The sequence below is a fragment of the Amphiprion ocellaris genome, chromosome 5, assembly GCF_022539595.1.
Source record: "Amphiprion ocellaris isolate individual 3 ecotype Okinawa chromosome 5, ASM2253959v1, whole genome shotgun sequence".
NCBI lineage: Eukaryota > Metazoa > Chordata > Actinopteri > Pomacentridae > Amphiprion > Amphiprion ocellaris.
Genome location: NC_072770.1, coordinates 24883495 through 24895931, shown reverse-complemented (window position 1 = coordinate 24895931; position 12437 = coordinate 24883495). Strand labels below are relative to the sequence as shown.

General features: G+C 41.8%; 1 protein-coding gene across 5 annotated transcripts in view; it reads right to left on the bottom strand.

The window, feature by feature from the left end:
- LOC111587369 (low-density lipoprotein receptor-related protein 1-like) overlaps positions 1 to 12437 on the bottom strand; it is a 99171-nt gene that overhangs the window by 38351 nt on the left and 48383 nt on the right. For 3 of the 5 annotated variants that reach the window (XM_055010878.1, XM_055010879.1, XM_055010880.1), the window contains 14 exons: positions 11162 to 11384; positions 8979 to 9168; positions 8740 to 8883; positions 6982 to 7218; positions 6179 to 6359; positions 4768 to 4990; positions 3917 to 4106; positions 3628 to 3753; positions 2912 to 3052; positions 2323 to 2448; positions 2124 to 2240; positions 1936 to 2016; positions 1667 to 1717; positions 805 to 972 (listed from right to left, as the gene is read on the bottom strand). In XM_055010878.1, the coding sequence (XP_054866853.1) occupies positions 805 to 972; positions 1667 to 1717; positions 1936 to 2016; positions 2124 to 2240; positions 2323 to 2448; positions 2912 to 3052; positions 3628 to 3753; positions 3917 to 4106; positions 4768 to 4990; positions 6179 to 6359; positions 6982 to 7218; positions 8740 to 8883; positions 8979 to 9168; positions 11162 to 11384 (2198 nt within the window). The remainder of the gene's footprint in view (positions 1 to 804; positions 973 to 1666; positions 1718 to 1935; positions 2017 to 2123; positions 2241 to 2322; positions 2449 to 2911; positions 3053 to 3627; positions 3754 to 3916; positions 4107 to 4767; positions 4991 to 6178; positions 6360 to 6981; positions 7219 to 8739; positions 8884 to 8978; positions 9169 to 11161; positions 11385 to 12437) is intronic. The other 2 variants (XM_055010881.1, XM_055010882.1) reach the window with 1 other exon arrangement.

Sequence of the window (12437 nt, the reverse complement as noted above, 5' to 3'; positions counted from 1 at the left end):
ACCCCCCCACCCTCCCCGTTTAGTTCCGTTACTCCAGACATCAGTTTTTCTCACCCCGTCCAGCACTACCTTGACTTCTGTTTAAATAATAAAATCCACCTTTGTTCTTGCCTCAGTCCCTCGTCTGTGTGCTCTCTGCTCGGGTTCACCCCCACGCCATGCCAAACTACTTACACAAAGTTCTTCTAGGTGACATATTTTCTTGAATTATGTAAAGCACCATGCATTGTCTCATTTTCATATCTACTGGAAACAGGTTGGGATTAGGAGAAATCCATTATGTCACATTAGCGGGCGTGTTAGAGGTTGTTAACAACTGAAGTCAGTCCTACCATTTTTACACAGCGTTGATATTCATAAGGTTCTCTTGTCATAGATAACTGTAATTAAGTCTTTTCTCGGTTTAATGCACCGTAAAGCCGTACCAAGTTGTGTGTGAGGTTTCATGGACATATCAAATGACTTGAGCGGTTTCAATGCGAGAGTATGACATCGCTGTGTACGTGTGTCGCATGGCTGAGAAAAAGCAGGCGAGACTGGGGCGTAACCCGCCTGCTCAACAGTTTTTTAAGCCAGTGAAATGAGAACATTTGCACAGATGTTTAGTAGAAGCAAGACATTTGTTACTAGATAACTCAAGTCTTACCATATTAATACAAATAAGGAAAAAAACAAGACCACTACAGTTTAGCATGGTGGTGTAGTTTCTAAGGATTCCCTATACTTGTAATTTCCTACATGCTACAACATGCTGCAGCAAAGAGTTTCCCATCTGCAACTAGATCAGCATGTTAAGACACTGACCCTGATTGGTGCAGTTTGCGTGGGTCTCGTCGCTGTAGTCGCCACAGTCATTATCTCCATCACAGGTCCAGTAATCTGGGATGCAGCGGCCACTGTTACACTTGAACTGAGCACTGGAGCAGGAGTGACTACAACCTGCCTCATCACTGTTGTCCCCACAGTCATTATCTGCAAAACAGACTTAGTCAGGCAACACGTACTCTCTCAAATTATGAGGCACCCACTGCCTCAAAGAAAATAATTAGATTTATTTATACATGTATAAATATGCAGTAAGAAATAGCTTTAATCTTTTCACAATTAAAACAGTGACAGTGAAAACAAATGAACACAAATGAAAGAGTAGGAGAGATGAGAGTGAAAATATTCACAGAAACTGCATAGATCAGACCATGCACCATGAGGGAATGTACCCAGCTGATACATTGAGCTTGGCAGCAGAGCATCCTGAGCACTTTAATACTCATATTAATGTAAAAAGACACTGTAATAAATAACTTTTAGTGCTTTTACACAAGTTAATTGCACAGCAATTATGGTAAGAATAAATATTCTAGAGTTAAACTGTTTCTTTATAAACTGAACCCTGAGTCCTGATAAATCTCACTACGATTGCATTTATTTCATTTACAAAGGCAACAGCTACACTTAAAGTTGTACTTGGTTTACTGAATAATTTATTATTAAATCTTATTCAACTTCAAATTCATGTGCAGCACACTAAATAAATGGCAGCAGTTTTTGACCTCAGCTTGTGGCCATGTTTCAATCAGCAGAAAAGCAGCCCTAACTGTTTCTGAGCCAGTCCTACAGCTAGAGTAGCATCATGGCATTTGTGGTGCATGTTGATCTATGCACTAACCGGTCAGGTTTGGACAATTCAACTCATCAGAGCCGTCCCCACAATCCTTTTCTGAAAGACAGAACCAATGGAAGACAGCAAAGTGGGCGAAGAGCACGACACGGAACAACAAAACCAAATGCAAACACACACACAAATACACAGGATGACAAAAAAGAAGAGCCAACATAAGGCTGGTTGCAAACATGCAAACAAAGGCAAGCGAGGAGTTGCCATTGTACACCGACACACTGGAGAGGAAGTGGAGAGAATAAGAAACAGACACTAACCATTGTCGCAGCGCCAGTTAATGTTGATGCAGCGTCCATTGTTGCAGGTGAACTGAGTGAGCGGGAAACAGGTGGGGTAGGCTGTGGGTGGCGTTACACATATCACTGATTATACCTCCTACAGGTGGTAAACTCACATGATAAATTAACCTGAAAAACAGCTATAGTGGGAGAGTAAGTCGACCAACCGCAGGAAGCAGGTTCATCTGAGCGATCACCACAGTCATCGTCCAGGTCACATGTCCAGGAAATAGGGATGCATCGTCCACTAGCACATGAGTACTGGTTGGGAGGGCAGGTACGAGCTGAAAGACAGCATGGCCATAAGTGAAAAAACAAAAACAAAAAACAGCCGTCAGATTACAGCGTGGGAGTGTGTTTGTGCACCTGAGCAGGTGGTGTTGGATTCGTCCTCGTCATTCCCGCAGTCGTTGTCGCCGTCGCACAGCCAGCGCAGAGGGATGCAGCGGTTGTTCTTGCACTTAAATCTGTCTGTGGGGCAAGTGTGCTGGTCTGGAGAGAAGAAAGAACACATTGAAGGGCAAGAAGGAAAAATGAGAAGTCATGTGCAGAGTCAGGGAATGGAAAGGTGAAAGAGTGGAGAGATGCGAGGTGCAAATGAGCAAAAAAGAGGGCAGATATTCTAGCTGCTCTGGACCGAGTTTGTTTTGTCTGGAATGGAAACGTGTCTGCACTTTCACCACAGACAGACAGACGGAGAGCTTTTCCAGATCCACAGACATTATTCCTCCTTTGCACAAACACACATCGACTCACATATTGTGCACCCACATATACACAGCATTTAAAATTCTGAACACAAACTGTAAAATCTGCTCTCTCATTTCATTCTGGCATCACCAGACTGTCAAATTCAGACAGCCAGAGGTCATCTGACTCATTATCGACAGGAGGAGGGGGCCTCTTTCGGAGCCATGTCAGATGTAGTCTTGGTGTTTTGTGTGCAGGAACTCACGACACAGCTCAGGAGCCTCGTCACTGTTATCCAGACAGTCGTTGTCTCCGTCACACTTCCAGCGCTCCTGGATGCAGCGGTTGTTCTTACAGGCAAACTCTCCAGGCTGGCACTGAGGAGGGGGGACGTAAGACGGGTTGGCTGTGAAGGAAAAGAAGAGGGAATAAAGAGAATGTGGTCATGAGGTCATGAAAAAGAATAAAGCTTTGACGCAGAAGCACAATGGAGAGGGTTTGTGGAAAAGCGCAATTATATGAAAATTTGAAACCCACCAGTCAAAACCCAACCCACCAATACTGGGCTGAAGCTGAGCTAACCAGTAATTACACAGCAATCAGGAGTTCACTTGAACAATACACAATGCCACAATAAATACCTTCACAAACATTGCGATCTTTGATTTTGTTCACCAACTTTGGGCGAAGGCAAAATAGCACCTTGAATATTCTAGACTTCACAAAGGCTATGGTTGTTGCACAATTTGTTTTGGACTGTGTTGCACTGTGCAGCTGTTACTGTAGCCACCTCTTGTGTGTCTGCATTTGTTCAAATATTTTAGGAGAAACATTTCCAAGAAAACACAGAGTCACGCGGCTTGACTCATCGTGTCTAACATATTGGAAATAAAACCTTGCCTATGTAATGGAACAAAATTGGTGCTATGAGAAATACCCTTCAGTCCCACACACAAACACATACGAAGTGTTTGCACCAACCTTTGCAGCTGGTGTTGTCAGCTGGGTCTAGTATTTGGTCTTCTGCACAGGCACATTGTCTGCCTCCTGGTATGGCCAAACAAAGGCTGCTGCAGCCGCCGTTGTACACGCGACACGCATTAGAGCCTGCAGATGGATGAATGATGAGATATATCTTCATTTGTCGTTAATACAAACACAAATCAGCACCAGCTGTGCTTCATGTCTGCTACCATGTGTCGCTGGACAATCATAACTTTTGGATTAATATGCACCAGATGGATGTTATGCATCATGTTTCGCCCGGTACCTTGCTGCTGCTGAGCGTCATACATTCGGATTTCAAAGATGGGTGGTCGCTCATTGCGTAACAGGGTGGCAGTTCCAGTGGTGGTGTCCAGCTTGTAAATGCTGCCACTCCGGTATTCGTTCCAGAACAAGAAGTGTTTATAGTGGCACAGACCAAAGGCGTGGTTCAGCTCCTGACCTTCGTACACCGTCTGGTGATGTGAGAAAAGAGCAAGATGGGAAAGTATTTTTACAAGAGACCACATACTGTACAAAGTCCTCTGGATCCAGAATTGCAAATCAAAACATGCTAATATTAATTCACAGAGAGGACAAAATGTGACATGACAACCCTTTTTGTTTACTGTTACTACAATCTATTACTGAATTTGACAAGCATATATCAATACTACAGTCAGTTACTACCATTTGAACTTACTGAATCTTTCAGCCATAGCATCAGAAAAGTAGAGACCATAAATCACAGGCAGTAAAATACCTTATTCACTGGTATGCAGAGTATGTGTGTTAATATTTAGATTTCACTCATTCTACATTAACCATAACATTCCAACTTCTGTACTTAAATGCTAAAAACACAATCAATAAATCAAAATATGATCAACACACAGGTCACTGAAGAAGAAAACATCAATTTAGCCACAAGGAGGGGACCAGTATTAAAAAAAGCCACAGAGTTTATTGGACTGTAGTGTGCAGGACCACCCACAGTATTTCACTGCCTTAAAACTCATTCCTTATAAACCCACTTACAGCTTTTCGAACCCTTTCAGATAAACCCACAGCTCTGATCCCAATGAACTGTTCTGTCTCTGACTGCAGAGAAATCATTCTGATGATGCAGAGACTGACCTTGCGTCCGGAGCTGTTAAGGTAGACCATCTCAATGCGGTCGTAGTAGGCATCCACCCAGTAGAGGATGCCCTGTGGGATGTCCAGACTCAGGCCGTTGGGCCATAGCACCGTTTTGCTGGTCAGGAACACATTTCTGTTGGAGCCGTCCATCCAAGCCCGCTCTATTTTGCCGCGTTTGCTTTCCTTAGGGTCCTCCTCCCAGTCTGTCCAGTACATCCATCTGAGGAGAAGAAGAGGAGAACTATCATTGATACAAGTATCTGAAATGTGATGGCAGAACACAAAGACAAAGAATATTTGTTTGGACGTCCTGAAGACTCTCCCAGCATTAACAAAGGCGCTGACATTTTATCTAGCTGCCCTAAAGCATTAAACACTCATCAGAGCATCCAGCAGGGAAGCTCAGCAGTGTTGCTCAGTTGATCTGCCCACAGGCACACCAATGTTTGTCACCGGGTACTTTAGGACTTGTCAATCTTCTGCACTGATCTAGCCACAGCCTGTGAACGCTGGCTGTCTGCAGCATTGTGCAAACCCAGAAACATCCCCACTCTCACTGGAATATGACTGACGTCAACATTAACATTTCATATTTCCTTTTCCATCTGTCTCTTTTCTGGTCCTTTCCTTTCTGCAAATTTCTCCCCCTCCTCGCTCTTCTCTCTGAGCCTGATTGATTACAGGCATTAGTGGAAGCGAGAGCCTTTCCCCTGGGAAGTGTGTGGACACACATCACCCTGTCACAAGCAATCCAAAGAGTGTGTGTGTTTACGAGCACGCATTTCTAAGGAGAAAGCCCAGGGCGTCTTATCAATAACAAACATCCATGCAGAGCAAGATTAAGAGCTATTTGAAATACTGAAAGAGGGCACAAAATACCCCATCTGTTGAAATAAATAATGTGTGATAAGGGACAACACAATTCCGCTTGACTGTGGTCAACATCGTAGATTGAAAAATGATAAAACACTCTGAGCTGGATAATATGAGAACCCACAGACAATAGGAAGAAAAAAAAAAACTTCTTGCAAGAGATGCAAATGTAAAATAATCAATAAACATCTCAGATACAAGACATAAAGAGAGACAGACAGAGAGTGGACAGAAGTCTGGTTTTGCTGAGAGGTGAGTGACAGAGCATGAATTATTTCGCTTGAGTCATCAGACAGATGACCACCCATCATTATCTCTCAGTATGCACTTGGATGACCAGAAATAAACACACACACATACACACACACACATCATTAAGCAGCTGTCTCAAAGTCAGCATCATTTCAGCTGCTGCCTGCACCTTTCTGCCTTCAACCTCTCCTCCACCTACGCCATGCCGTCCTGGGTCTTGTTGACTGATGTTTATCCTGCACACCAAACTCCATTCTTCCCTCCACCTCTTTGTCCACCTTACCCATGAAGTGGATCCACCACAATGGCCCGAGGGTGAGTCATTTTCCCTTCAATGAGGGTTTTGCGAGTCTGTGAAGCCTTTTCCAGCCGAGCCACACTGATGGTTTTCTTGGGCCCATCATCCGTCCAGTACAAGTTGTCGGCCATCCAGTCCACAGCTATACCCTCGACTGTGTGGATTCCTGAGACAAACACAAACTGGAGGTGAGAAGTCTGTCTGCCCAATAATAAGTGTGGCAAATAGGAAGAAGCTGTCTTTGCTGTTCATCAAGATTTGTTTTTTATACTTTTACATTTATTGCTGGATAAACTGGATCACTGCCTCTTGATAAATAAAGCTGAAACAAAAACCTGTTTTTTTTGTTATGTAGGATTTGCATATTTTAGATTTTTAAGACTCAACAAAATGTAGTTTAAGTTTCGCTTAACAAGATTTTGAGATTTCAAAATAGCAAGTCTATGGTTTTTAGTTCTCTCTCGTAAATCTGAGGAAAAATCTGTACTTGTTTTTAATGTGTTTGCACATGTATGTTCAATATCAAAGACACAATTTTCTGCCCTGAATGTGTAGCAGGATGATCAAAAACTGTCTGTGTGATTCCCTGACTGATTTAATATGGGTACATATGACATTTTTTTTTCAGTGATGTATAAATTGCAATACTTAAAAATGACTTAAAACCTGATTGAGAAACACTTTCTTCAAAACTTTGTTGACATACATTTCAACCTACACACTTTTAATCCATTGAGTTGCTGGAGGCAGAGTTTCTTTGTCTCTCAAATCAGCTGTTGTTTCCCTACCTTCCTTCATTATAGTATCCCTCTCTGTTCCATCAATCTTCTGCCGTCCAATGATGTAGCTGGTGGCATCGGCAAAGTAAATGAACTCGCTCTCAGCGTGAAAGTCCAGAGCTCTGGGGTTCATTAGATTCTCAATTGGGATCATGTACTCGTCTGGCACCTTGGCGTTCATGTCCATGCCCCTGATGACGCCCGGACGACCTTTCCCATAGACCAGGAAGAGCTCATGCTCAGGTTCTGCAACAGAACAAGAGAACAAAGGCAAAAGACTGCAGCTTAGACTCACAATGGCACACACTAACTGCCCATATCTTGTCCTTTATTTGACAAAGTCCCAAAAATTACATGCTGACTTATATACTGACACTTTCTCTCCAAATAATGTATATTGATTAAATAAGTGGAGAAATGCAAGACCAACAAAAGCCTAAAATATAAATTAATTGATTTTTAATCAAGGGACAGAGGGAGGGGGAGGAGGGGTTGCCTTTACTTAAATCAACTGTGTCATTTTCAAGGACAGTATATTCCCAGTAGGCAGATCAATATAAGGCTATTATTGGTAGATAGAATAGTAAACCACTTCTTAAGAATAAGCTGAATCAGGCTGACAGCTTTATGTGGAGGTCAGTGGAGAGCCAGAAGTTATGGTGTTGCTCAGCTACTTTGTTCATAGCTCTTTCCCAGTCCAGAGCCCAGGGGAGCGCTGCATCCCTGATCCAACCTTGACTGGCCTTGGCTGTAGATCAGTAAAGCTGAATTCACTGTGGCTCACAGGTTTATACTTATGGTCATGCAGGGAGCAAACACACATTAGCTCTACTGAATCTACGCTACAATTTTGTCAGACCAACAATTCTCACAGCATTATCAGAAGAGCTCGAGGACTCCTTCATAACACATCATGCTCCAAATGTGGGCACTTGAACTTTAAATTATATAAAAGTGGATGATGTTACAGTACTGTTTTTGTAATACTTAACCCTCTGAATTCCAAGCAATTTCTTGAGCATTTTTTGCTCTTGTCATACTTTTATTCACTATGGGCTAAATTTTCACTGCAATATAAAGTCCTGCATTTCTGTGAGCAGCAGAACCAGAGTGAGAACTAAAAATGTTTTCTGTTCTACATGATAGAGTTATAATGCCATAAATTATAAAAAAGGACAAGCCAAAGCTGGCTTTCTTGATTATTTTACAAAAATGTAAAAAACACGGAAGAAACATGTAGAGCATTTTTTTTTAAGTGCCTACAGGGATTATCAATGCTGAAAAATCGCTCCATATTGTAGATATGTTACTACTTTTTATTTTTATTTTGTTTCCTTGCTTTTATTTTGGGTCGCCTACCTGTTCAGAGCAAACACAGCCTGCAGTTCAACCGAGTTCAGCTAAAGAGTCTCAATTTTTGACATATGACTAAGACACTAATGGCTTCCCAGCTGTGCTAAGGAGGGCAGAACCTTTTTTTTTTTTTTTTTTTTTTAAAGAATCTGATAAATGGTTATGTAAACTTTTAAATAAGACATGTGGATTAAAGTAACTTGCATGAAATATCACAATAGTAAGCTTTGACTTGCATAATTTTCCCATCAGAAATCTATGTCACACATGATTCATTCACAACTGTTGGAAAGTAGGAAACCCAGTTATTCTCTCTGTTTTTACAGTTTCTGGCCCTGAAAAATGCTGTCTAAAAAAATGTTTTTTTGACGGTCAGATGACTTTTGAAAGATATTGTGTTGATTTTCTACTCACTTTTGCAGGACTTTCCATCGCTGCCCAAGCTAAATCCAGAGCGACAGCGGCAGGTCCGGGTCTTGTGTCCGTTCCCCAGAAGACAGATGTCAGAACAGCCTCCGGCCTTCCCGAACTGGTCCACCTCACATGCATGGCTACGCACTGGAAACCAAGAAGGGGAAAAAATACAATCTCAAAACCAGATGTATAATTACAATATTCGAAAGATGAATGTGTGCGTGTGTGTGCAGGTCTACCTGGAGGCTGGCGTCTCTGGTGGTAAACATGCAGCGCTCCTCCCTTGTCCACTCTGGTCACCACCTGGTAGTCTGTGCTGTTGAAGCGGTTCACTCTGATCACGCTGGTCTTGGGTTGCATGTTAGCATTGTCCGAGTTGGTGGCATACAGATAGTTTTCAAACACGGTCAGCCCGTACAGATGCTCGATCTGAAAGAAAAAAGGAAAATTGGACAATGGAAAAAATTCTGCGTAGCGGTTACAGTTGTCGGTTTTGGGTTTAAACATGTTGACCAGTTGAGGCCTTTCTGTATGAAGTGTTTTGTTCTGCAGATCTTCCTCCCACAGTCCAGTATAGCAAGAATAGCCGATGGATGAATAGATATAGATGGTAATAAACCAAAGGCACTGAAAACAGTTCTCTGAATACTATTAAAGATTTGATGTAGTCTTCCTTGCAGGTTGCTGACAGCTGTACTTAACTTGTCTGACAGACCTTTTCATAAAACTGACTAACAGTCCAATCACCGATTCACTGACAGATCAGTTCCTTTAAAAACAGATATATAGCGCATGTATTTTATTTCCTCAGACAGTAAAAAGTTGTAGAAGCGCTGATGAGAAGTGTCTTGGCAGAAACACATGAATATTGCTTATATGTGTAATAAAATCCAATGAAAAGTGATTTAACTTTCTTCATAACTTTAGATGACCAAATGTCTTCTAAGAACTTTTTTCAGTGGTGCGCTCGCCTGCTTTAAGCAATATAAATGCATGAACACAATAATACACAGCAAGATGTCCTGATATATCAAAATGACAGACAACAGTGGATGTTGAGCAGCCTTTTACTTCAGTGAGTCCATTACTTTTATATGGGGACACTTCAGTGACTGTTATTGTGCTTATTCCATGGCAACCCACCACAAAAACAAGATAGGCTTTGAATTATCTTCCATTTATTCTCCTCCTCACAATTTTGTTTTGCTCATTTTTTTCCAATGGTTCCAACTGAGTGTTAAGTGGTAATGTAGTATGAAAGAGAAGTACTATTGCCATGGTTACATGCAGTTTAATAAACCATGTGCACAGATGCAGAACAGCGGTTAAACTGTTTACTGTAACTTTCTGAGGCACCTCGATATACAACTCCACAGCCACTTGCTCGGAAACTAGAATTTTCCACAGTCATGGTGCAAAGTGTTGGGCAGCAGTGAGAGAAAGGAGACTGCAAAGATCTCACAAGACAGAACTTGTGGAAAAAGAAGGTTCTAGCTGACATGTTTGACCACTGAATTTGCGTCAACACAAACGAGATGGCTTCGTGGTCCATCACAGCAGGGGTTCTACAGCAATGAGAAACACAGACGACCACACAGATACATAGACTTACTTTCATAATCTGTCAGCTAATTTTCTTCTAAAAAAAAAAAAAAAATACAGAGACTGGAAACCCATCAGAATCACTAAAACATGATTCGGTCACCTTTGCCCCCAAATCTAGACAATAAAAACCAGACCAACCCTACCTAAAAGCAACAAAGTGTTCCACATGTTGCATCTTGATTTGAACTTTTATTATTTATTCACAATTTTTGCAGCTTTAAGAGCTCCTTAAAAGGCTTTAGAAACACATATTCTCTTGACAAAAAGAGCTCCAACTCAGCATCATCAATAACCAGACTTCTTTTTAAGCTTTACGTGAAGGATGTGCATGTACTAATGGCCTATCACAGGTGCACACACACACACAAAATAAGAGATGGTGATTTGTGTGCATGTGTTGTGTGTGCGTGCGTGTGTGTGCGTGTGTGTGTGTGTGTCTGCCTTTAGGCTCAGTGAGTAAATGAAAGCCGTTACTTCCCCACACACCACAGTAAAAGCCATGGTAACAGGTTTAAGAGCCACTGTGCTTCACCAGCGCTGCAGCATCAACAGCCTCAGTATTGGACACTATTAATCACCTCTTTTAATGAAAAGGCAAATGTCCACCATCTTCTCTCTGCTCATAACTCACCGGACAAGAACGCATTATAGGTGTACACAGGGGTAATATAATGTGGATTATAGATATATGGGGAACTGTAAAGCATGGCTGAGTTTTTGGACTATTGTGAATAGCATAAACACAGACAGTAAATTTTGCAGAGATTATCTTCCCACTAAAGGGAGACAATGGGAGTGCTGTGCAGCTTTTCCTCACCAGCAGGCCTTGGATGATGGTGTGCCGGTTCTTGCCTTCATAGTCCACCACCTCGATGTAGTCCAGGTAGGCGTCGGCCCAGTACACCAGCCTGCTGACCAGGTCCAGCGTGATGCCGTGGGGGAACACGATCTTAGTGTCCACAAGTTTGGTCCGATTCTGGCCGTCCATGTCACAGCGCTCCACTTTTGGGATCTGACCGTAGTCTGTGAAGAACACCTTCCTGTAGAAACACAAGATCAGAGCTGAGTGAGGATGGATGGACTGAGAGATTTGTCTCATTTCCAGCCCACTCCTATGGATTCATCACCCTTTTTTGCATCACTTAGGGGCAATAATAATCTAGCTTTTTAGTAGGCAAAAGGAGAAATGTACGAAACATCACTGATGGCAAATGGCAAGCAAGATTAATTGAGTTTTTTTGTTGTTCAATGATTAATATTTGTAGAGAATTTGGGTTTGAGGCCGTAAGTTATACAAAACAAGACACCTGAAGTGCTCAATTTGGATTCAGCGACTCTCCAGTACCATTGTCAGCACTTACATTTCTCAGTTTCATCTTTCATTTAAGAATGATTAAGTAATCCCAAACAAATAAAGCAGTGTCAGTAAAATGTCCATAAAAACAGTGATTGAGATGAAGCCATCCAGTTGTGGAGTTTTTTTGTGACAAATTCCAATCAGCTGAATGGAATGACAACAAACCAAAAGATGTGTTCCATTTCAGGGACTTTACTCTGATATACAAGGAGGACTATGTATTTTACTTGGCCACAGATGTTTGTTGTAGTAGCCGATTGAAATACTTAAATGTGAACCAGTGTAAAATACAACAACTAAGGAGAAAGGGCCGAGTGAATTCAGAAGACAGTGGTGAGTTTTGAAAGGAGGCTTTGCTAAGAAATCCAATTAAAAAAAAGAGATAAATTGTGTCAAGCTTTTGAGGCATTCTTTTCTTTTTTTTTTTTTTTTTTTTTCTTCTTTTTTTGTCTGCATTTGTTCTCATTGTTTAACTCCACAAAAGGGGAGTCAACATTATATGAGATTGATGCATATTTTAGTCTTGCAGCCAAATATTTTAATATTTAGTGCATGTGTGTGACCATCACCGGCCCTCCCTGAAAGCTAAGCAGATATTCTTTATTAGAATTCCCTATTATGAGCCAGGGAGGGCAGTGCTACACCTCAGTGATGTGTGGGGGAAACAAAGACTGGACAGGACGAACAGGACGAACAGGATGAACAGGGATAGAAAATAACAGGCGTTGCTATTGCA